This window comes from Rhizopus delemar, genomic scaffold, assembly GCF_000149305.1.
Source record: "Rhizopus delemar RA 99-880 supercont3.19 genomic scaffold, whole genome shotgun sequence".
Lineage (NCBI taxonomy): Eukaryota > Fungi > Mucoromycota > Mucoromycetes > Mucorales > Rhizopodaceae > Rhizopus > Rhizopus delemar.
In genome coordinates this window covers 139,690-164,550 of record NW_027137845.1, presented here as the reverse complement: position 1 = coordinate 164,550, position 24,861 = coordinate 139,690, and the positions used below count along the sequence as shown (strand labels likewise).

The window sequence follows — 24,861 nt, the reverse complement described above, 5'->3', positions numbered from 1 at the left end:
TTCATACCTTGATTTGACTAGATCAGTAACGAGGATAAGACATTCAAAATAAATGACGAAGTTGAATTAGGATGATAAAAATATAAGACTTGATCATTTTTGTATTGCTTTGCTTGTTCAAGTATCTTTTTGTGTTGAGGTAAACACTGATGGTGTTATTGTTCAATTTGTTTGCATCGCCTCTACCGAAATCATCAGCAAGTGCAATCTGTATAACGGTTGCCATGCCGTGGCTGCCAGTGGTGTCCATAACACCGACCTACATACGATGTTTTGTTCCTTTAGCTTCAATTTCAATCCCAACAATACATTGATTATATATATGGGGCATCTCGATTGCAAGCTTATCATTCAAGACTGATGCAATCATTTAATCGTATGAACAAGTTTGTACCATTAAGACATGGCCAGCCAATGTAATATTCCTTTCACAGTATGCCATTATCATGGGATGAAGAGAAGCACACAACACAGCATTTCCTAAATTATTTACCATTTGTAACTATAGTTTATCGACTGGAATTTCTCGTTTTGTCATATTATGATTAGGATTTTTTATTTTTATATTAGCTGTACCACGAACTTAATCGGACACCAACAACAATCATGCAGTTTCAGCTTCCGACCGTAGTTGTCATACAGCTTAACAAAAATGAGATGGTTTTTTCCAAAAAAAAAAAAAAAAAAAAAAAAAAAAAAAAAAAAAGATGCCTTTTATTTTTTTAAAAAATCCTTTATACATCCTTCATAAAGCTCACATAAAATTTTTCCCTCTATTTTTTTTTTTGAAAGAATATATAAAAACAGAATGTTGCTGTATAAAGAAGGCTGTAGTCAATACGATCTGTAGTATACGATTTAACTAATACTTTAACGTATTATTAATGAAGCCGTACCCTGTCTAAACAGATTGGGGAGATAACTAGGTTCGTAGAGATATGTAGTGTAACCGCTTTGAAGAGTTATCTAGAACGAAACAGATTTTCCGCATCTTACTAGGATAGACATCTTGAAAGAGAAAAGACTTAGAATATCTAATTCTTAAAATGCTATACACTATTTTTCTTTCTCATAATATAAGTCACTATTTTACAGACCTACCATATCCAATGCTACTCCATCCATTTGTCTGTGAAAAGGCAAAAAAAAAGAAAAATAAAAAAGGTTATAGGAAAACAACAAGCATAATTCCTTTCGTATTTTTAAAATATAAAATGTTATTTTTTCATCTAGATGAAATATTAACATAAATACAAATGCTTTTTGCATATCTAGCAAGATAATATGCATCATACATATTCTGCAAAAATGGAATTTCATCAGCTTTTCATCAGCTTTTCATTTTCCATTTCGAGCGATTACATAGATTTTTCTACAGTATAGAATTCTTACTGGAATGGTTAAACCAAATTTTAAGCTATTTTCAGCATTTCCCTCCTCACTATAATGTTTATTTTAATCTAGTAAACAGTTTTTTAAAATAAAAAAGTTCTATAGGCCTAAAAACACCTCCTCAAATAAGAGTGATAGAATAGTAACCGAGGAATTTTTGATACTACAACAGCTTTAATGGTTTAAAATTAGTTATTGGCTGACTTATTTGAAGGTAACAACAATATTGAAGCAACCCACTTTCATGTTCCTGACTTGCTTATTATGCCATTTATTTTAGGAACGCTTTTCGTCCAATAAAAACCGCCTTATTTGTATGTTTTGAATGAAAAAGTCATCAATCAAACCGCAATCAGACAGATAGATATTTGTACAATTTTAAAGTAAGAAGAAAGATTAGATAAATGTGTCTATAGTACATTTGACAAAAACTTGACAATTTTTTACGAAAAATAATAGGGAAGTCTTAAAAATCAAGAATTAAAAATACTTTCCAGCCTTGGTTTTACCCACATGTCCCCTGTACAAGGATATCACGGATTTTTATGAACTCTGTTATGCTCTTTAATAACAATTGTCGGTATTACAATCGAGAGTACTCTACTACTGTATCCTAAAGCAATTGGAAAGAAATGGCGAAAATATTTTGTTATCAAAGTATATTGTCTCCATCTGGCTTAATCATCGTCATTTTTATTAGACAGATGTCTTGGTAGTATAGAAATAAAAGCATTTGAAAAATTAAATAAGTAATGAAAATCCTAATAGGCTCAAATTCAAAACATGCGCTTTTCTTTGATAATATTAAAGCAAAATAAAATTTGTACAATGTAAGTTCAGAAGCGCCTTATTAAACAATAATGAATTTATTTGAGGCTTTGAGGAATCTATCAAAATATAGCGAAATGAAAGACAGAAAAAACTTTTAAAGAATGTATCATGCAGATTGCTAATTTAACGTTGACAAAAGATACTATATAATGATGTTTGCTTATGATTTTGTATTAAAACATCTATTCGAAATTTTTTTGAAGATTAATCTGAAAAAAGAAATTTTAGAAAGTAATTATAGTGTAAAGCTTGACCTAATCATGAAATGATTTGTTATAAATGGAATATTCAACTCTGCTGGATTGGTTAAACTTCTGAAACCGTAAAGAATACAGATGTAGTGCTTTTTCGAGATAGTCTGCTCATTTAAAATAAACTTTCATTCATATTGCAGAAGCAAATTTGCCTTTTCTTTTTAGAATTAATTCGCTTGATTTTTACTTATAAAAGTTTATCTAAACAGATTCTTAAAATTTGGATAATGAATAGGAAAATATTATGATGGTAAAAATGATACTCAATATGAATACAATGATTTGCGTGGCATATGCACTTCAGTTCAACACAAATAGGTTGCGATATTGACGTACAGCGAAGAGGATCTATTTAGGCTGCACCTTTTAGACGCTAAGGGAGTGGATACGGAAGATGTTATCAAGGATGATTATTCTGAAGATGGATGCGGATATTCTTGGCTTAATATTGAAAAAGGCTTTTTGCTAGCAGAAATGTCCAATCTTTCAAGTAAACAGTCACCTACAAGGCATATACTTGTCAATAGATTGCAGATTTCATCAACTTGTAAATAGTGGGATTTTCAAAGAAAAATTCCAAAAAAGCGCAACTTAAGTAGATAAAGGTCTTCATTGTTATCAAAAACACATAAAGGTGCAGCAGTACTATCTTCTGTAAACTACTGGAGAGAAAAAAATGTTAACATTAATCTAAGCTAACTGTTGAGTGTATAAAGTATCTTTTGAAGTATAACATTACCTTGAATATCTATCAAACGTAATAAATCTGTTGGATAAACATGAAGTGAATGGTCATTACCTAGTAATACATCTGTTTATATTCCTGTAGTCATAAAGGACTCTACTGAAGGAAAAGATACAAATGCATATACCTTCCATCCTTTTCTCTCTTTTTGAGCCTATTCAAGAGCTTTGGTCAAGATGAAATCTGGCATTAAAAGCTATGTCTTCAAAATAGATAATACATCAATGGGAACAGTGTTGCCACCTATAATAAAATTAAAATGACCTGATTTCTATGGTTAGATCGGATAATCTTAGAATTTCTTTGAATGTTACAAAGATAAAGAAACCAACCTTTAAGAGTCATTATAAAAAATGAGGGAACCGATTGTCTCATTTTGAGTAAAAACTCGTTAACAATGATTGAATTATTTCGAAAAAACTGATAGCCTCTGCCTTGACCTGAAAGTCATAAATTATAACTACAAAAAAAATAAAGACAAAGTACATTAAGCTATTACCAAATTCTCAAGCGCTTTACCTGAAATCAAGCGTTTTGAATACAAACCAGAGACGGTTTTATATAGTCAAACAAATCATCAGCTTGAAACATCTTGAAATGTGGCAAAAAACAAAACCAAATATAACAATTCCTTTTGCACCACCATGAATCTAGAAATGGACATTGATAATTTGAAAATGATAATTCTGGTCTATTATACAGTAACAAAGCTAAAAGTATAAATACCCTTCCACTTTTACAGGATTGAATGAAGGTTTTTACTGAAGCTGTTCGTAGTTTAAAGTATTTGAATGCAAGAAAGTGATGAACTACGCTTTATTGTTTGCTTAATAATTATTTTTAATGTAGAAATTATTGACTAAAGTAAGCAAACCCGATGATATTGTACTTTATTTTTCTAAATAGCAGTGTCATTGGCGTTAAAACTATGTATTTATAAATAGACACTTCTCTTATGTTAATGCATTTAAAGAACGAACAAAGTCCATAAGGTATGGAATGAAAGGCCGTCATAAAATAAAAACATAATACTCTCATTAATTGCTCAAATAAAAAGTCTTTTACTACCATAAAATAAACACTTAAAAGCCTGTTCTTTAATATTCTTGATTATCAAAGACTTTTAGCTTGTATTATTTATATAATATTCTATCATCCTATTTATCCCATGTTGTATAAGATAATTGTCATCTACTTTTGCGTACTGGAACCAATTGTATAGAATGAAGCTCCGATTGTTTTTGGCCATGACACATTTTGGCAATTTTCTCATTTCTTTTTTCCTGAAGTCCCCTTATTTCATTTTATCCATGAGTCAAGGCAGTAGTACATCAGCAAGCCCAATATACAGTAAAGCAAATACTCCACCTCAAAAGTCGCCCCATCCATCCGATTCGTTTCAACGAGAGAGGATTCAACGACATTACGCCTCCCCTGAGGAAAGCGATGATCCGATTCCGATATTCACTACTCCTACTAATATGTACATAAGAGAAGAGCTAAACCCTCGCCCAAGATTTACTTCACCTCGACCTAGAAATTCATATACAACTCATCGCAATCAGTTTGATCCACTTGCAAATAAATACCAAACTAATAACCATATACCACAAAAAACGTAAGTTTTATTATCTACAAAACATATTCCTTTATTTTGAGAACTTTGTTATTTGTAGTAATACATCTCCTAAAGATTTTGATATCAATGGAAGGTCAAAACATACGGTAATAAGAGCAACTATATAAAAAACATATGTTAACAATGAAAAATATGTAGTCTTCTTCATCAACTGGAGACAAGTTGAACAAAGATATTCCAAAAACTGGGAAAACATTTGTAAATCCCGCTGTAAGCAAGAAATAGAAAGCCTTATTTTATACAACTAATTTCATATTCTATAGCAAGCATCACAGAAAGACGAGATACTAGCACAACTAGTAGACATGGGATTTAATTTAAAAGATGCTAGAATAGCACTTGCAACAACAAATAGTACCAATTTACAAGATGTTCTTGATTTTCTTATCCAAAACACAAACTCCAATGATCAGCAAGTACCTGAGGCAGCAGATTCCTCGGATGATGAAGATCCAAGCATTGAAAGAGCTAAAGAGGAAGCGTGGAGATATGAACAGGAAGAACGCAGAAAGGAATATTTAGATCAACTCAAGAAAGTGAATACAGAAAAGGAAAGAAAACAGGGCAATTTTTATTTTAATCAAGGAAAATTTACAGATGCTGAGAAATCGTATTCAATTGCCATATCTTCTTTACCAGCTGATCATAAAGACCTTGTCCTTTTGTATAATAACCGTGCAGCCGCGCGTCTGAAACTCGGCCATTTTGTAGCCTGTTTGGATGATTGTTCATTGGCAATTGGGTTAGCAAGTAAAAACACAGAGCTCAAGGCAGATTTGACTGAAGGTGTGAGTTCTTGGAAGTCTCAATGGCTGAAAGCATTGCATAGAAAAGCGTGTGCCTTAGAAGGTTTGAAGATGTATGAAATCGCTATTCAAGTTTATGAAGACTATGCACGTCTAGATGGTGTACGAAATTCAATTGTTAGTCAGGGTATCTTGAGATGTCAGCAGGCCGCACAACCTCAGCAACAACAATCAACCAACGGGCCTCATTGGAAGGCGTCAAAAGATACGACGACAGCATTTCCCGATATCGACTTTAGTATTTTTGTTCCAAAGAAATCAAATGTTAACATGGATGAAATCAATGCAAGCAAGGCAGTAAGAGAAATGCGAGAAAGAGAAAAAAAGAAGGAAGCGGAAGATGCAGAACGTTTAGAAAAAGAAGACAAGGTGAATGCTCACCTTAGGACCTGGAAATCTGGAAAAGAAAAAAATTTGAGAGCTTTATTGAGCTCACTAGAACAGATATTATGGACGGGTATTGAATGGAAAGGGGTGACAATGACTGAATTGTTAGAGTCAAGAAAATGCAAAATAACTTATATGAAAGCTATTGCAAAAGTACATCCTGACAAGGTAATAGTAATAAAAAAAGATTGGTTTATTTAATTTAAATTCCTCTTTTAGCTTTCTTCAAAAGCAACAGTTGAACAGCGTTTACTTGCTAGTGGTATATTTACTACTTTAAACCAAGCATGGGATACCTTTAGAACTGAGAATAATTTATAGAAATAATAAAAATGCCTTTTTTTTTTGCACTAACTATTTATTTTATTCAACATGTCTCCACTTACAATCAATACCCAAGACTTCTCTGATCCTGAATTTAATCCCAAAAAATGGATCAATTCGGTTTTGAAGCCTACACAAGAAAATAGTGAGGAAGATGAGACAAAGGAAACAACAGTACTTGTGACTAAGCTTCAAATGGCAAGCGAGGATGCCTCTCGTCAATTCGAACAACTTTCCAATTCGATTATAAAGTCTATGCCTCGAGTGTCATATGACCTTAAACAGATTTCAGAAAATGCTAGAGTGATTCAGCACAAGATTCTCTCTGCTCAACAAAAATTGACACTGTTACAAAGAGATACTGGTGGTGCATTAGAACAACTCCGTCGACCTCATACAGTCAAGACACGTATGGAGAAATGTCAAGTATTATTTGATGAACTAAAGCAAGATAAAGAAAATAAGGCAACAAATGAACAAGGAAAAGAAAAGGAAATCGTGAAAGAAGAACAAGAACAGGGAGAAAAAGATCTAAGCTTACCTGTGGATCCAGCAACTCTTCTGGACTTGGAAAATCCACTACAAATTCATCCAAATACAGAGTCACTGAAAAGCAATAGCCAAGAAAACACTCCTCAAGCGAATAATGTCTTGAAGAAAATAGGCGTTCCAGTAAGAGAATTTTAATTTTTACAAATTGAGTTTCTTATACAAGTTTTATTTTAGTTGGATAAACTATGGTAATATTTTTTTTAAAAAAGCAAAAATAGAATAAAACAAAAGTGTAATGTGGTACAAATATTGAAGCATAAACAGAACATCTCCTTTTATCCTCTATTTTCTCTTTCTCTCTCCTTATAATAGATCAGTATTTTTGTTTCGTGGCTTGAGCATTTTTCTTTTTCTTTTTCTTTATTTTACTACAATTATTATGAATAATAATCAAGTATTGACAGACTATAGTCAGTCAGGTAAATCAAACATAAAATTCAGCTCATTGTACGTACAATATTAACTAGAAATGCTTCAAGAACAGAAAGATATCGTTGTAACCATGACAACATACCTTTAAGCTACTCTCTAGAAGATTCTCGTGATGATGATGTGACCATTGGAAGCATATTAAAACGCTCTGCTACTACCAATAGTCGTTTGCCTGGCACTTTATTAAGGAATCATTCGATAAAAGAATTTGTTAAGAGCACAAGCAATACTTGGAATAAAAACTTGAGTGATCCACAACCTACGCAACCACAACAAGGAAATGAAGAAGATGAAGAACTTAAATTGGCATTACAAAGAGCTTGGGCTGTGCTTGATGCTGAGCAATCACCTCAGCAAACAGAAAATCAACGCATTGAAGTAAAAAAGAATAAAAAAAAAGGAGTTTTTAAATTAATCTTTTTTTTTAGACACAACCTACATTAGAGATGAATAGTGTTACAGGGCGTATTCAAACAGTGAAAACTTTAAACACAAGAATCTACATTGACGACGCTAATAATCACCGTGTTGTACAATTAACTAATCTTTTGACATCTGCTATGGTGATACAATCATTGAAAAAGAAGGGTGTACTGGATCACTCTAATGATTGGACTTTATTTGAAATTGCAAATAGTCACTGCGTTGGTAAAGAGAATAAAGAATACGCTTTTATTTGTTGTTTATTTATGATTTTTATATTAGAACGTCCTTTAAGGGAATGGGAAATTGTATTAGATATTATTAGTGCTTGGGAACCTGATGATAATAATGCACTTTTAGTAAAGAAATACTCATACCATTATACTTTAACATCAGAGGTATTAAATGGGAGTATATACGAAAAAAGGAGTAGAGAGAAAGTAATGTGTTTTTGTATAGACTATATTTCAAAAGATGGTTCAACCAATGCACGGTTGGTTAACTATAGAATATAAAAAAGGAAAATGGCAAAAAAGATATTGCTTTATTAAAGACAATGCTATCCACCATGCTAAAGACAAGGTATGACCCATTTTGGCACTTGAACAAGATAACTAAAACTTTATAAACAAAAAAAGGGAGCGAGTTCATCCATTCTATGCCATTTAGCTTCTTATGATGTTTATACTTTGTTACAGCCATTAAAGATTAGTCCTACAGCTTTTGTATTTGCCATTAGAGCACAAGATAGAGCAAGCATCTTTGAAAAAGAAGGCGATTATATTCGTTTTATAGCAACAGAGGATCAAGAAGAAATGAAAAACTGGGTTCTAAGCATAAGATGTTCAAAAGTAAATAATTGATAATATCTATTGTATATGTAATGCTCATTATAATTCACAGAGTCATATCCAACATCAATATTATCCTAACCGAGTAGTCAACCCTTTGGCTCCAATTGTATTAGAAGAAAAGAAACCAATGGACGATAATACGGCCATATTACGCAGACAAAAATCAACCAAAACATTACCAACTCTCACTCGTAGTGAATCAAACCGTAAATTAGATGACAAAAAGAAATCAAGAGGGCTCACACGTAATTCGACCACCATAAAAAGTTCTACAAAGGAGGAGGATGGTCCACTAATTGATTGTTCTGACCCACCCCCATTTGTCAAAGGATCATTACTTGCAAAAGAAGATGAAATAGAATTGCATAACACTAAACAGCAGCAAGTATTGGCGCCAGAAGAAGTTAATAATACTTTGATTCACATTGATGACAAGGTCAGATTTGCTAAAGGGTCTTTACTTGCTAAAAAGGATCAAGCACCTTCTAAAATGATGAGATCAAAAAGCGTCCGAGAATTATCTGCTTCAGAACCAAGCGAAAACAATCATAAAAGACATGTATCCTTAAGAAGAAAACCAACAAGTAAAAAAACACATGAACCTACAAATAACAGTACATTGCTTCAGTTGGACGATACGCCTGAGAAATTTCATTCAAGAGAGCTACACGGTCGTCATGTAAAGCCTTTATTAAATTTTGACTCGGATGAACGTACGACAAGAAAATAGTAGTAATAAAATATTTATGCTTTATTTCATATGTGTTTTTATATATAAAGATTTATTTTCATTGATGAAAGTCGTTACTTAAAGGAGATGCTCTGTTCTTATCATCTTGTGTTGTCATGATGCCATTGTTACCATTGCTATTACTGTTATCATTAGTTGGATGATAATTGTTATTGTTTTCATTGCTATTAGTGTTATTTGTAGGTAGTTTTCCAGCTTTCTGTAGTTCGGCAATTTCTGCAGCAGCTATTTATTTATTATTAGTATTATTTAATAAGAAAAAATAAAGGGGAAACTTACTCAAAAATCTTCCACCAGGGCCTCTTGGACGACGCATAGCATGCTTATGTCTACTTTCATGAAGATATGGTTTCCTAGTCCTTTCAAGTTTGTGCATTTCCTCCAATTTTAAACGAGCAGCACGTCTTTTAAGAATACGGTGATATTGTTTAGCGTTCACATATAAAGGTTCCTCTTCTACAACAGGCTGAGGTTGTGGTGGTGGTGGTGGTGTTTGAGTTATGATGACTTCGCCATTCGTACCTCTATAAATAACACCACCTGCCGTCTGTGTTGGTTGACTATTCATCATATTTATGCGCGGAACCTGTCAAAAAAGTTTGAGTCGATATGATAGGGCGATACTATCTCCCAATAAAAACCGTTTGTTTATGAAAGACAAAAAAGAAAAAATGGTCCCCAAAGGAGACCAAAGAAAAAAAAACTTTTCTGTTTGGTGGGAATTTTCCAAAAAACTGATGACGTTAATTCTGAGTTACAATAATTCGGATTAACTTTTTTCATTTTTATTGATTTAGGAGAGTAAGCACACTTTTGTTGAAAAAGAAAGTAAAGCATATTGTGGATTGAAGCTCCAACTATTTATTTTTAGATTTTATGTTTAAAAAAAGTTAAAATACTTTTAATGCATATAGTTTCGTACCTTAAATTGAGAAACAAAAAATAAGCGTTCCTGAATTACAGTAGTTGCGACGCTAAAGGGCGGACGGTTAATTTTTTCCTAAAGGGCGATTTTTGTTTTCTTTTTCTTTCCTTCAATAAAGTTAACATGAGCGCTTATTTCTTTTATAAGGGTAGTCAAGGGAGAATATTTGATAAAAATGGAAAAGATGCTATGGAGTAAAAAAAGGATGTGAATCCATTTCATTTGGAGACATTAACATTAGACGTTATTATGATGCTTAGGAATTAGAACAAATGTCTATGCGTACGGATTTAGATACGAGAATGGAAGATATTACTGCATTTTCAAAAACAATAAATATGCATATGTGGTATCATAGTATCTGCAGTAGCGAATAAAAACCATTTTTTGTCTACTCAACAGAGTAAAACTTTTGAATGCTGCTAAATCTGGTATATTAGGTGGTGGAATCGCTGAACGTACAGCACAAAAGTAGGCGAAGAGGCTGAAAGAAGATAAAGACTGGAACATTCTTCCAAAACGAATAAATTCAATAGAGTTAAGAGCCAATTTGGAGAGAATCATAAGATTCATCTTATAAATTTCTATGATGATTACCCTCAAACACGAGTCATCGATGCAACTACATCTCTTACCAAGAAATTCGAAAACATCACTTTAAAAAAAAGTTAGAAACTTTTTGAAAATCAATTACAATTTTTCGTTTAAAAAGATGACATGTCATCCTTAGCCGAGAAATGACGGGATAAAACTTGCCAATGGTAAAAAGTGGGATAAGGAATGGGGCGTTACGGATATGAACTTTCTGGATAATTATCGATTCATCGATAAATTGGGATTCGATATCAATATGAGGCCTCCAAGAGGCTGGTCAGAGAAGGGCACACTAGCTATTATTGCTACATCGTCTGCTAGATCTGTATGGCATACAGTCTTGGGTGCAATCTCTGCGAACTTTGTTGTATCAATGAAGTTTCGTATCTAAATCCGTACGCATAGACATTTGTTCTAATTCCTAAGCATCATAATAACGTCTAATGTTAATGTCTCCAAATGAAATGGATTCACATCCTTTTTTTACTCCATAGCATCTTTTCCATTTTTATCAAATATTCTCCCTTGACTACCCTTATAAAAGAAATAAGCGCTCATGTTAACTTTATTGAAGGAAAGAAAAAGAAAACAAAAATGTCCGCAAGTAAAACCCACCCTTTGGCATTGCAAACGTTATATTTTATTTTACCAACTTTTTAAGTTTTGTTGTACTTTTTCTAAAAATGAGTCTGTAAAGTCGCTTGATTCTTTAAGCTTCTTCTGAACCCAAGGCATACGAGAACCAAGGCTTTTGATCATCTTTTCTAATTTACTTTCTGATATATCCTGTCGCCATTGTTCATTTAGCATAGATTTTTCAGGTGAATCCTTGTACATTTCCAATAATTTAAACTAACAGAAGACATGAATTAAAACGAATATAACTCTCTTTCTTCATGATTTTCATACCAATCTATCAGATTCTTCATTAGATATATGTTCATCTTCTTGTAAATCATATATTAATCGCTTTGGTATGGGTCGCTCGCTATTTGAACTATCAACATGAAACCAGTTAATCACACTAGCCGATCCTGGTAAATTAGGATCATAAGGTCCCACAATAGCACCAACAAAGGGTTCAGTGGAATTTTCCTCATCACGACATAATATCTGGTAATTGCGTTGATTTTCGATATCCACTAAACTAGGATCAGGAATAAAGGTAGGATGTGAATGGTACCATCCGACCACTTTCAAGTTACGTTCTTCAATCATCTGTCGTGTTTCGATGGCGCTTGTTGGGTCCATTTCAACATTGACATCGTTTCGACCTGTTTCAATGGATCTACATGGATAGGCCTCACGTACAACGATACCTGAGCAAAGGAATTAGCTCTGCTTTGTTTGGTATATAACTTACGCATTGTCTCTTTATCCCAATCACCTGCCAAGAAACCAATAATTTCTGTTGTCATAAGATGAGCATGAAAATCCATGGATAATAATACATTGGATTGAATTATCATTTGAAAAGGTTGAGAGCCAGCTGTATTTGATCCAGGCTTTCCAATAAATGGCTCACATTTGATCATTGTTAATGGATCACTACATTCATTTGTTTTTACATTAATCATTTTCCTTTCTCATCCAAGGCACTTTCTCCCGCTTTATCTTACTCGTCTTTTGTGATTTGTCCATAGTTAATAGATTCACGTTGCTTTCTTAATCGAGACGATGAATAACTTGTTCTCCCAGTGGAATCATAAGGTGCAGGTTCAGATGTGCCTTTTGTTCTATTTCACTTCTATTAAATGCGCATATTGCGTAAAATATACTATTATTCTTACAAAGAGTTTGAAGGTGAAGGTGTGTTTGATTTAACCTTCTTTTCAATTTTCTTCTGCTTTTTTTCATTAATTGTCAATTCCTTTGTTTGCTTCTCTACACCCACAACCCCATCTTCCTCTGGTTTTTTTTCTTGGTCTAGTTTAACCATTGATTTTAAATAAGGCTTTGCAGCAGCAGAGTTTGGATCCAGTGGTTTTCCTGATAATGTATAACCATCTCCTGTTTCTCTCACTTTATCTGGTAAAGGTATACTGTCTCTAAACATTTTAATAAAATGCTTTTGAGCATGGCTTCGGATCGAATTGGAATCTCTAGTGGCAACATGAGCTTGAAGCTATAGTAAAAGTTAATAATATAGAATAAAGTGCATATAATATATATAACCTTTGTCCAGTCCCTTCCAAATAACTCTAATCCTTCTAAAAAGCTTTTTTCTTCTAATTCAGTATACACACCTGTATTGTATCCTTCAGGTACAGGCTTTCTTGGCTTTTTACTCACAGATTGCTTTTCCTTTTCTTCTTCTTGCTGCTGTTGCTGCCCTTTCGCAACTTTCTCGTCTGTATCATTACTTGATTCTTCCTTTACTTCTTCAGTGACAAGTGCTTTTCGTTTTCGTCCTCTTCTACCTATAAAGTTGTTAATAAATTAATTTCTATGTTATTATTTATTTACTTTGGCTTGGTTCTTTCTTATTATTATTCGTACGTCCCTTCTTTTTAGGATCAAAGTCGTCTTCTGAGTTATCTTCATAACTATCATCTATATTTTCATAGTGGTTGCCATTGCTATATTCAGCATAGTAGTCTACGTTGCCCTGAGATATAGCGTCCTCAGCTAATAACTGGGCAATTAAAGCAGAGCTCATTTCCTCTTCTTTAGCTTTTGAAATAGGCTCTGGCATTTTTCTATTTTTAGAGTTACTATTTCCATTGTTTTTTTTTTTTTTTTTTTGTTTGACGTTTTTCTTGGTTACTCAATTTTTGTTTGGTGGTTTAACAAAAAAAAAAAGGGAAGAAGAAAACGCGTCCGTTAAGAATTAAAAATTGCTAACCAAGTCTCAAAATATTTATCCGGTCACTAAACGAGGGAGTTGATTGATTTTGCCAATTGAACATCTTTCTTAGCAGGCTAATTCCCAATTTACTACTACTTTATGGTAACAAATTAGATAATGAATAGGTTTCTTTGTTCATTTATTGAAACGAAGTTATACTTTGTCTTGGTTTATCATCACATAGTACCTTGTTTCTTTTCGGATTTTAAATGTAATAAGCCTTAACTCGTACTTGTATAAACTAGGCACTTGTTATTCCCACCCATGCTGTCTCTTTTTATTTTTGCTTTTAAGCCATAAATACGATTTAGTTTGTGTTGTAATCTGGATATAAATTTTAACAAGTCTACTAACAGAACTTGGTTAAAAAAGCACACTTTTAAAAAGAAACATAAGATCAATTTATGAGCTAAAAAAGAAAAAGGTATAAAAAAAGCATACTTCATAGATTATTGACGACAATTATTCATATCATTGAATGAAAAGTATATACTATCTAATAAAGACAAATTATAAGGTCCCGTACATAAAATAGACACATTATCTACTTTGATTAACCAAAACTCCAATTCTCGTAAGGAAGATTGTTAGAGTATTCTCAGGCTATCAAAACCTAATCGTTGGTATAGGCAATGCAAGGAGCTTACTAATCGTTCTAACGCAGCTAAACTTCTGATTGAAGCCCATCGTGTATTGATACTTTTTAATAAATTCGATACTGTAATGCACTTGGCAATAAGAAGCCTAAACTATCCCTACAAAGCTGATCATACTCTCTTTTCACTCTCTGTAACCATCCTATTAACAACTTGCAATTATAAAGCCATATTCTGACAGTGCTACAGCAACACAATTTCTATTTTTTTTAATAAATGCCCTTATTGTTCTGTATGATTGCTTTTGTGGCCATTGCAGCTTGAGCAAAGAGAAGGATTTACAGATTAAATGAAATACTTTTCTTCTGCGGATTTATTAAGCAGTAATCCATCTATATGAACTACATAATCAAACTTTCTATACTTTATGTATACATTTCTTTTACATAGTAATATCATTTCGATAGATATAATTACTTCAATAAAATAAGGCTAGATCATTATTTGTGTATCAAATTTGGCTTATCTTTATTAGTTATCAGCATCTATTCTATTTATGTCTTTAAGAGAGGAATAAAATACTCTTACATTACATTTTATCCTAAGCAAACTTCTCGCACCCTCTTTTTTTTTTTTTCCTTTATAAATTTTTTCTTTTTCTGATAGCGCCCCGCTTTCACTTGTCTTCTATCTTACTGTAATGTCAGACGTTAAATCAGCTCCTCATATTGAAAGCACTACTTTAGCTGATGGTGTCACTATACGTATTAATGGTAAATATTTACAAAAAAGGTACCGGATACGATTATTTATCTTGTCATTTAGATCACGTCTATATTGCACCTGAACATCTGGGTGAACCTTATTATGTGGGCAGAATTATGGAATTCTGTACTTCTCATAAGAGCAAAGGTCTGCAAGTTCGTCTGGCTTGGTTTAATCGCCCAAAGGATGTGATCAACAGAAATCTAGCTGATCGCTGCTTACTCGTAGCCACCATGCATTCTGATATTAATCTAGTCTCATCCATTCGTGGCAAATGCGTTGTCACTCATAAGCACTATATCCCAAAGGACCAACTAGAAGACTATAGAAAGAAGGAGAACCATTTTTATTATAACCAACTTTATGATAGATATATACAGCGTGTTTATGATGTGGTTCCATGTGAAATAGTACAAAATGTACCTACTGATATACTAGAGGCACTTAAAGAAAGATATCAATTCATTATTGTAGAGCAAGGAAAAGCATCTGATTTAACTGTGGCTAGAAGGATTTGCTGCATATGTCAAGAATGGTGTTCAAGGTATACAAGTGTATTTATCTTTTTTTTTTATATGCTTACATACTTTTTTATGTAGCACTGCTTCTGTAAAATGTGCAGCCTGCCATAAAAGTTACCACATGGCTTGCTTAAAACCCCCTTTAGCTCGTAAACCACCTAAGGGTTTTGCATGGCAATGTGCGCTTTGTACACGCCAAGAGGTCCTTGCCTCAAGTCCTAGTGACTCAGATATGTCCAATCAAAATGACACGAATAAAAATACTCCAAAGAAACGTCAAATACGCACCACTCGCTCCCAGCTACCCAAATCACAAGCTCAGCCGCAGCAACAAATCATTACTTCCACAAGCCTAACTTCTACCATCAAGCCAAAAGCAAGTCATTCTAAAAAAATGAGCAGTAAGCTAAAGAATAATATTTTCTTCTTCAAAGCATGAACCACTCTTTAGGTCAGAAAATAAGGATGACCAACATGTGGCCATTTAGATATTTTGGTGTAAATACAAATATGGGGGACATTTTAGGTATGAAAAGATATTGAAACAAAAACAAACCATTGACTGAGAAAAAAAAATAGATGTTGATGATAGAATATACCCAAGAGCAAAAAGTAGAATAGGGCCCAAGTATCAAGCCAATGTTCTAGATTGGCCCACAATAACAAATAGCACTTTATCTCCTGTTAGCGAAACCAATTCGCTCTCAAGCAATAAAAATAATGAATCTAAGAAAAATGAAAAAAAAGGAAAATCTCAAAGATCTAGCAGTAAAAGATCAAGTAAGAAAAGAATGAAGGCTTTTAATAAGCAACTAACTTGATGCTTTTTCTCATAAGTTGAAGTAAACCCTTCCACCACAAGCCTTGTGGATGAATGTAGATCTCCAGAGCAGTTTATAGTGACTTCCGTTAGAGGAACTGAGGATACAGTGACATGCATATATAGACCTGACATCCTTAGTGATGAGCAACGTAAAAAAAATATTAAAAGAATGATGACACTTTGCTTATTTTTGTAACAGTGGATGATTATATGAATCAAGTGAAGAAGCTGAACAATGTGTCACTCGCATCTCATTCATCAGATTTAATGGATAGAGCATTACAAGAATTAGAGCAAAGCCAATATCATACAGACATTGCTTTTGAGAAGATGGCCCGGTTAGATCAAGATGATTTTAATTACATTACTGATTGGTCCAAGCAAGAGATTTATGCTTTTGAACAGAGTATTCGCGAACATGGACATGACTTGAATTATGCCAAGAAGAGCGTAGGAAGCAAATCAATGGCAGATATTGTTCGATATTTTTACCAATGGAAAAAATCAGATAGATATGAGCCTGTTTATTCAGAATGGACAAAAATATTTAAACCAATGTATTTTTTTTTTTAAAAAAAAAAAAAAAAAAAAAAAAAAAAAAAACTAATGCATTTCATTAGGAAAAAATTTAAAAGCTCAACGCAAAAAAAGGCATCAAACAAGGCCATCAAAAGCAATATAGAGAACAACCAAGAGTCTGACCCAACTATCGTACCGAGGGCTACATACACTCACAATTCGTATCAGTGCATGAACTGTTTAACTAAGAAATCAACCATCTGGAGAAGATCGCCCTCAGATACGGATAGAAAGAGAAAAGTATTCAAGGAAGTGCTATGTAATGATTGCGGTATCTATTGGCTAAAGTACGCAAAAGCAAAACCTATACCTGAGCCAATTAAAAGAGCAAATAGTCAGGGTAATGCGAGTACTATCTATCATACTCAGCATGGTCGCGTCACTACCATCTGTAACACTGCCAATGTTACTACCGATTCAGACACATTGGATTCTTTGCAAAAGCGTAAAAGGAATGATGGTATACCATCAAAGGTTTCTGCCAAGAAATTAAAAGAAGAGGTAAGCTAGCATTATTAATACATTTACGCCTCATTAGAAAACCGCCTTTGTTTATTAGAAATCTAAAGTGCAATTGAAATTTGAACCTGAAGAGTGCAAAGTTTGCTTGCAAATTGGTCCTGAAGATAAACTATATACATGCTATGACTGTGGCATGTCTGTTCACAATGGTAATATTTTTTTCTGTCATGAGATATTCTTTATTGTGCAATATCTAATTAGGAAACTATAGATTGCTATGGTATCGAAAGCACAAACAAAGAAGGTTGGATCTGCGATCCGTGCAGTAATAAGATCAACCCGATGGCTTCATATGTTTATGAATGTGTTTTATGCTTTAAATCATCAGAGGAATCTAGGCAACCTTTGAAGATGACTTCAGGTCATCAATGGGCACATGTTCAGTGTGCAGCATTCATACCTGAGATCAAATTCGTTCACCCAAAAACCTTATCTACTATTGAATACATTGGTTGTGTGAACAGTGAACGGTTAGATGCAATTTGCCAGATCTGCAAAAACACAAATGGTGCTTGTGTTGCATGTACTGAATGTAAAAGGCCTGTTCATGTTCAATGTGCTATTGATCAAAAGTTCAAACTTGCTTTTGAGATACAATCACCTACTGTGTCTGAAGGAGGAAAAGCAAAGGTTTCCGTTATTTCTCCTGGCTTATTTTATCCTTCTTCACCATCTGGTTTAATGATTCCTCAAGTTTGGTGTCCAACACATAATGTTGTGAACCTTAAACTCATCGAATTAAATATGCGTACTTTAGCAACCCAAGAAGTAAGATCATCTTTTTTAACTGTATTTACACTTACACGCTCATCTTTTTTTTTTTTAATTTATAGTCTTGTATCATGACTTATGCTAAAAGTCATAAGACCATCACAAAAGGCACGACACCAGCCATGAGACGCTTTCGTCAAGTTACATATTATACATATCATTCATCTAATCAAAAGCATCGTCATCGACATCCCAAAATACCTAATGCTTGGGAAGCAGCCTTGGAAGCTTTAAACATGGCTGAAGTTCCAACATTAGATCAGTATACAAGTATAGCATTACCATCAAAAAAAGCGATTCTTTTAACAAACCTTCCTAAACAAGTTTGCGCAACAAAAGGTTGTTCGGTGCAACATACACCTATTTGGTGGAGTGTTGAAGGAAACCCAGATAAGAAGATTTGTCAAAAATGTCATGATTTAAAATCATAAAATGCATTATTTATTTATTTTACATACTTTAATCTTTCAAGTTGAAATAAAAAAGATATTATTTATTCTGATTTTTTTTCATTAACCTTATCTTTGAGCTCATTAACAGACTTGATGCTCTTTTCCCTTCTTGATATATAATTACCGTAGATCAACCCTGAAGATACCAAGACTGCACTCCATGCCTGTGCCACCTGAGGCTCAAAAACAGGAATCCCAAACCAATTACAAAATTCAGGGCTTGTTACTACAACGTAAAACAAACTACCGGCAAAGGAAACTTTCATATCAATGGTTGCAGCGTGAAGTAATCGAGGTGTAGAGAAGCTCCAGTTAGATTCAGTTAAACGAAACGCGTCTGATCATCATGAGATTATTATACGCGTAAAAAAAAGATTAATAGTTACCAATCCACAGCCCACCACCACAACCAGCCAAAGTTCCACATAAAATTTTTGCGATATATTTATCCGGTCCTAAATCAGGATTAAAAGTGATTCCGTCAATACCATTCTGACACATGGCCAAGGTACGCAAGATACTATCAGACAAAGTAAACATATGTTCCACAAATGGAATATTGAATAAAAAACCCATCATTTGATAAGCATATGAGTTTGAGAACATTGCAAAATAGGCTGTACTAAAATGCAATAAGTGATAAGCACGTACAAAAACTATTCTTGCGTAATATTTTACCAGTGAATTGCCCAAAACTCATTACTTTTTAAGATACCAATAGGTTCTCCTCTTATGAAAGACACTGTGCATCCACCACCAGTTGCCATAACTAGAGTTGCAAATAAACCTTGGTACCATCCTATTTGGCTGTGGTTGACTCCCAAGGCAGAGCGGTATGAATAATTGATCAGGATGGCAAATAGCACATCCAAAACAGGTATAGAATAGCTAACGAAAGGTGCATCTATTTTAAGGCTGGCTAATCCAGTTACAAGCTGGACTATCTGTTCGTTTAATGTGGACATGATAGTTGAGAAAAAACCAAAATAATTTTGTCTGGTTTTTTCTTTTATAAATTTAAATCTCAGTAACTTCCCAACAATATACTACATCTAATGTATGACAAAAGAAATCGCAAACTGAACCTTTTCTTCCTTTTTTGATACTTTTTTGCATATTATTTTTCTTAAATGTCCAACGTCCTTATTCTATCACAAGAAAATATACAAAGATTATTATTAAAAGATAACGTGAATGTTTTTAACCAAATTATAAACTTGATGGAAGACACATTTCAAAAGTTTACTGCCAGTCAATCGAATGGCGAACAAGCTCTAAAGATAGAATCTCCTCATCGTATAGGTGTCAAAATGGATTCTCACCAAGCTCTATTTATGCCTTCAAGACTAGGCGAAACGACATCGATCAAAATTGTGAGTGTGCCAACAAAGGACGGCAAAGGCGGTTTACCTGCCACTATTTTAGTTCTTAATCAATATACTGGATCAGTTGAGGCTGTACTGAATGCTGCTGACTTGACGGCCGTGAGAACTGCGGCAGGTAAAATGTATATGTATATGTGACGCTATAGAGTTGTTACTCAAGATTTATATAGGTTCCGGTTTGGCGACACGTTATTATGCAGACCCAAATGCCAAAAACTTGGTTGTGTTTGGAGCAGGTGCCCAAGGACGTTCACATGTTGATATGATGATTGCCGCTCGACCTACAATTAATAGGATTGCTATTTGGAATAGAGGTGATGAACGCAGAAACAAGCTGATCAATGAATTGAGAGATAGCTATCCTAATCGAGAGATTGTCTCTGCAAATGAAGATTTAGAAAATGAGGTTCGACAGGCTGATATCATATGTACATGTACCAATGCTACAAGCCCTGTTCTGTTTGGCAAATGGCTCAAGTCAGGTGTTCATTTAAATTGTGTAGGATCTTATACAAAAGATATGCATGAAGTCGATGCTGAAACAATTAAAAAAGCAGAACTGATTGTCGTAGACTCTATTGATGCATGTTCACTAGAAGCAGGCGAGTTAATTAAATCCTCTCAACCACAAGATTGGCTAGAGATTGGACAAGTAGCAACCAGTAAGATGAACGTTGAGCAAAGCAGAAACAAGATTACATTATTTAAGAGTGTGGGCATAAGTGTGCAAGATAGTGCCATCTCTGGATTAATGGTCAAACTGGCAAAGGAAAATAAAGAAGGCACTATAGTTCCCTTTTAAAATATTCATTTAATTGCATGTACAAAAGAATTATCTGGGCTTTTTTTTTGTTTTTGTTTTCAAATGAGTTCTCTTTAAAGACAGGATCACCAAACGTAAAATAAAAAGAAATAAACATTTTATATTTTAGTAAATATTGATATTCTCAAGAGCAAAAGGTTTGAAAAATCTTTATATAAATATTCTCAACGAAAAAAAAAAAAAAAAAAAAAAAAATAAAAGGCTCATGCCTCAATTAATGTTGTATTAACGCATGAAACATTATATATGTTTAGACAAGATATAATATAGTTTTATTTAAAAGGAGAAAAACCATAGACATAATGCATAAGAACAAGAAAATTACAGATATAATACGATAAAAGATTATGACTATAAATACAGCATACAAATAAAAATGATCTGTAAATCAGATATTTGACCTTGCAGTCCATTCTACTAAATATGGCCTTCTGGACAGTATACATAACCCAAGACTAGAATGCAAAATCAAAGTTTTCAGAAAACTTGAATATTAAAAGTGTTGAACACTATCTACCTCTTAATATTAGCAAACAGAACACTGTTTCTTCAAGCATTTATAAATTGTTTTTATCCCAATAGAAATGAAATATATATATATATATATATATATATACCTATTTATATTGCCTCGAGGTTAATGTAACGATAGCGATTGTGCTCAAAATACAGAATATAGACAAGTTAATCGTTTTTATAAGAAACAACTCTTTTCATTACGATACTCTTGACAATTACGCATAGGTGTCAAATTAACTTTATTATTGACCTTGATGAAGTGTAGACATAGGATAAGATACAAGGAAAAATCTCTCAGCAATAAAGGAATTGATTTTCTCATTAAAAGGGGTATTGCTCTAGTAAAGCCAAAGTACCCAGATTTAACCTCTATACTAATCTTTTCATCTCTTACCAGTCATCACTTTATACTATTTACGAATTCAATGAGAGATTATTAATTAGAAAAAAAAAGGCGCTTTTATCTTAGTATTTAAAGCCATTCATCATATTGAATGCGCTTGTTGTTAGTGTAATTGAAATTAACAATGTCTTTTAGCAAGTTTATCGAGGACTTTGGGGGAAAGTGTCTTATATAACAACATTCTTAAACTAGATACTTGTATTCAAAGCTCTCATAAAGTCTTAAATACTAATTACTCCTGCTGTTATATCTTGACACCATTTGCATGTATATACACAAAATTTAATACATCTGCCATCGGAAAGAGCTGTTCGTTATGATCTTTTCTAGCTTCCTCACACTTTTAATGATTCTCTTTAATTCCTAGTAAACCTAGAAGATATTATGCTACATCATCATTAATAAGTGCATCATTGAGGCAAATTACAGGGAAATAAGCTTGTTTGAAAATTTTCTTCTAAACATGGTTCTGCTACTTAAAGACACTCCCTAGATACCCTTTCCGATAGAATGTCTTAATACAGTTTATCGTAGGCTGCTCGACTTAATGTATCGTTTATTGCCTTGTTCATATTATCTTTGATATAAAAAATTCGGAAAACAGATTGAAAGGTACTGGGTGCGTTTTTTACCAAGTTTCTTTTTTTTTTTTTGAAAAGCTGTTAGGATTTAATTATATTGTGTACCTCTACTGCAGTTTGTAGCTTGGCTGATAAACTCTTGCTTAAATGTAGATACACATGTATACTGACAGTATATATACCTAATGCCCATTATGTCTATTTACAAATACAAACCTTTTTAATTGGTGAGATAGTATTAACTCCTAAAAAACATTTAATTTGTTGAAATTGATGACGGTATTTTTATAAACTTCAGTTAGTCAAACGTTGGTCTTTTGAGGTTGTTTTTTAAATAGCTTAGGATATAATAGTTAAATCAAACTGTAAAGAAAAGTTTTTTTTATTACTTTAGTTTTGACTGATGTTATTATTAGTTACAATGTAACAAGTCTGTTTTTCTGTTTAGACTTCGTACAAGAATAGAGTTTTTGAATAAATGTAAGAGTTTGAGTATATAAAGATTTGTTTAAGTGACTACTAGGCCTTGTAATATAAGATCAAACAAATAATTCAGTAAATGAAGAGTTTCCTGAATAGAGTAAAAGATCACAGTGGAAAAATTTGACTTTAAGGGATTTTTATATAAACTTTTAATTTATTTAAGCTAAAGAAAAATGATTAGTTCCTTAAGTATTGAAAGGTCAAGTGCTTGTATGTTTTTTGAACTTGTTCTGCTCTGTGAAAAAAAGAAGATAAACAAAGTAAACTTGATTAATAGTAAAATTGATAAACGTTAGACACAAGGATAAAGAGCAAAAGTATTCCATGGCGATAAATTTTGTTACTGGGCGTTTGTAGTGTAGGGAAGAATGGTTTTAAAATAAATTTGATGTAAGGGTAAATGTTTGAATTAAGTTAACACTAAAAATGATGGGATTTGAGTATAACCTCACGTGCAGTAAGTGCCAGTAAATTTTGTTAAGTAAATCAAACTGTTTTGATTAAGGTAAGGTAAAAAAAAGATAAAGCAGAAAAAAGCTTACAAGCAAAATTGTTGATTTTAAGGGACTTCAGTATTTGTTGCTTTTATAAGATCAGAGATTCAAGTAAAAGGTAGGAAATTAAAATTGACTATACTTAATGTAATTTTTCTTGAATCGTTTATGGCCTTAGGAGTTAAGGTAGAGTATGTTTGATTTTTTTAAAGTATAAAAGAAGTCGAGTTCAAAGCTTTCTGTCAAAATTTATAAATTTAGTGTACTTATAGTTAGTGACCACCAAAACTTATTAAGTAGGTCAGACTTGAATTGTAGTAGAATTACTTGATAGAAGCTTTTAAATGGTTTACAATGAAGATAATTAACATCAAAGGGTTTGGCTTTCTTGTATGATAAGGTAAAGTCCAAAGTATTTTAATGAAAAAAGGTACTTGAGGTTTATTTGAATAAAAGATATTTCAAAATTAAAGTGAAGATAAGCTTGTTATGAGTGAAAAAAGAAAGAAATAAAAGGAAGGCCCTTTTACAATGTGAAATTTTTATATCTCAGGGTTAAGATAGAATTGAGAGAAGTCGTTGAAATAACGTATTGAGATTTGAATAAGGAATCGAATATGTGTTTGTGTGTAAGTGGTCACTAGATCTTATTAAGTAGATCAGACTTGTTTGTAATAAGGTAAATTGATGAGAGCTTTAAGAATGTTTACAATGAAGGTAATTAGCTTCAAGGGACTTGTTTTGCTTGTATTTTAATAGTGTTTTACCAAAAGATTGGGAGATAAAGTTACTTGATTTATTGATAAAATATATTTAAATTGTTTAAGATAAGTTAAATATAAGAAAAGCCAGGAGAGTGAAGTAAAATAGAAATAAAAAATTGTCTATTTTATAGTGTGATAATTGGAGTTTGTAAGGTTTTTATAGTATAAATAGGTTTGTACTGAATAGGTTTTGATTCCAAAAAGAGTAATAAATTGAATATAAGTTCGCTTGTAATAAGTGACCACCAGATCTTGTTAAGTAGATCAAACTGTTTTGAGTAAAGTAAAATAAAAAGATAATATAAAAGGGAATTACAATGAAGTGTATATGCTTCAAGGGACTTCTTGTTCTTGATGTTAAGTAAAATAAAAGAAAAATAAAAGAGATTTACTTTGAATGATATTTATTTTTAATAATCAAAAAGTAATATGAAGTAAGTAGAAACAAGGTTATGTAGAAACAAAAGTAAGTAAGAACAAAAGTAAGTAGGTAAAGTATAAGAAATATTGAAGTTATTTATATGTTTTTGGTTTTTCTGATTATATGCTGTTTTTGATGATTTTGCGGATATTCTATATTTTTTTGTATTTTTCTGGATTTATCTGTATTCATACGTATTTGT

General features: G+C 32.8%; 10 protein-coding genes across 10 annotated transcripts; 6 read left to right on the top strand and 4 right to left on the bottom strand.

The window, feature by feature from the left end:
• Window positions 1-43: 43 nt before the first annotated feature.
• On the bottom strand, window positions 44-496 carry RO3G_16182 (uncharacterized protein; the record flags this gene model as incomplete). The annotated part of the gene is made up of 2 exons (XM_067670766.1): window positions 44-259; window positions 395-496. The coding sequence occupies 2 exons, from the start codon at window positions 494-496 to the stop codon at window positions 44-46; spliced, it is 318 nt and encodes a 105-aa protein (XP_067526867.1).
• Window positions 497-2,721: 2,225 nt separating this feature from the next.
• On the top strand, window positions 2,722-3,076 carry RO3G_16181 (uncharacterized protein; the record flags this gene model as incomplete). The annotated part of the gene is made up of 3 exons (XM_067670765.1): window positions 2,722-2,727; window positions 2,796-2,967; window positions 3,033-3,076. The coding sequence occupies 3 exons, from the start codon at window positions 2,722-2,724 to the stop codon at window positions 3,074-3,076; spliced, it is 222 nt and encodes a 73-aa protein (XP_067526866.1).
• Window positions 3,077-4,532: 1,456 nt separating this feature from the next.
• On the top strand, window positions 4,533-7,122 carry RO3G_16180 (uncharacterized protein; the record flags this gene model as incomplete). The annotated part of the gene is made up of 7 exons (XM_067670764.1): window positions 4,533-4,840; window positions 4,899-4,947; window positions 5,000-5,071; window positions 5,125-6,222; window positions 6,274-6,316; window positions 6,455-7,050; window positions 7,105-7,122. The coding sequence occupies 7 exons, from the start codon at window positions 4,533-4,535 to the stop codon at window positions 7,120-7,122; spliced, it is 2,184 nt and encodes a 727-aa protein (XP_067526865.1).
• A 686-nt stretch (window positions 7,123-7,808) lies between these two features.
• Window positions 7,809-8,648, top strand: RO3G_16179 (uncharacterized protein; the record flags this gene model as incomplete). The annotated part of the gene is made up of 4 exons (XM_067670763.1): window positions 7,809-8,010; window positions 8,068-8,144; window positions 8,245-8,367; window positions 8,484-8,648. The coding sequence occupies 4 exons, from the start codon at window positions 7,809-7,811 to the stop codon at window positions 8,646-8,648; spliced, it is 567 nt and encodes a 188-aa protein (XP_067526864.1).
• Window positions 8,649-9,427: 779 nt separating this feature from the next.
• Window positions 9,428-9,961, bottom strand: RO3G_16178 (uncharacterized protein; the record flags this gene model as incomplete). Its single annotated transcript, XM_067670762.1, has 2 exons — window positions 9,428-9,615; window positions 9,670-9,961. 2 exons carry the CDS (start codon window positions 9,959-9,961, stop codon window positions 9,428-9,430), a joined length of 480 nt encoding a protein of 159 aa, XP_067526863.1.
• A 1,593-nt stretch (window positions 9,962-11,554) lies between these two features.
• RO3G_16177 (uncharacterized protein) lies at window positions 11,555-13,604 on the bottom strand (the record flags this gene model as incomplete). The annotated part of the gene is made up of 7 exons (XM_067670761.1): window positions 11,555-11,761; window positions 11,819-12,228; window positions 12,273-12,457; window positions 12,529-12,645; window positions 12,700-13,034; window positions 13,202-13,329; window positions 13,376-13,604. The coding sequence occupies 7 exons, from the start codon at window positions 13,602-13,604 to the stop codon at window positions 11,555-11,557; spliced, it is 1,611 nt and encodes a 536-aa protein (XP_067526862.1).
• A 1,449-nt stretch (window positions 13,605-15,053) lies between these two features.
• On the top strand, window positions 15,054-16,078 carry RO3G_16176 (uncharacterized protein; the record flags this gene model as incomplete). Its single annotated transcript, XM_067670760.1, has 3 exons — window positions 15,054-15,126; window positions 15,179-15,662; window positions 15,718-16,078. The coding sequence occupies 3 exons, from the start codon at window positions 15,054-15,056 to the stop codon at window positions 16,076-16,078; spliced, it is 918 nt and encodes a 305-aa protein (XP_067526861.1).
• A 594-nt stretch (window positions 16,079-16,672) lies between these two features.
• RO3G_16175 (uncharacterized protein) lies at window positions 16,673-18,765 on the top strand (the record flags this gene model as incomplete). The annotated part of the gene is made up of 5 exons (XM_067670759.1): window positions 16,673-17,019; window positions 17,083-17,542; window positions 17,601-17,712; window positions 17,892-18,331; window positions 18,397-18,765. The coding sequence occupies 5 exons, from the start codon at window positions 16,673-16,675 to the stop codon at window positions 18,763-18,765; spliced, it is 1,728 nt and encodes a 575-aa protein (XP_067526860.1).
• A 396-nt stretch (window positions 18,766-19,161) lies between these two features.
• Window positions 19,162-19,751, bottom strand: RO3G_16174 (uncharacterized protein; the record flags this gene model as incomplete). Its single annotated transcript, XM_067670758.1, has 2 exons — window positions 19,162-19,408; window positions 19,465-19,751. 2 exons carry the CDS (start codon window positions 19,749-19,751, stop codon window positions 19,162-19,164), a joined length of 534 nt encoding a protein of 177 aa, XP_067526859.1.
• Window positions 19,752-20,096: 345 nt separating this feature from the next.
• Window positions 20,097-20,973, top strand: RO3G_16173 (uncharacterized protein; the record flags this gene model as incomplete). The annotated part of the gene is made up of 2 exons (XM_067670757.1): window positions 20,097-20,286; window positions 20,342-20,973. The coding sequence occupies 2 exons, from the start codon at window positions 20,097-20,099 to the stop codon at window positions 20,971-20,973; spliced, it is 822 nt and encodes a 273-aa protein (XP_067526858.1).
• Window positions 20,974-24,861: the final 3,888 nt, after the last annotated feature.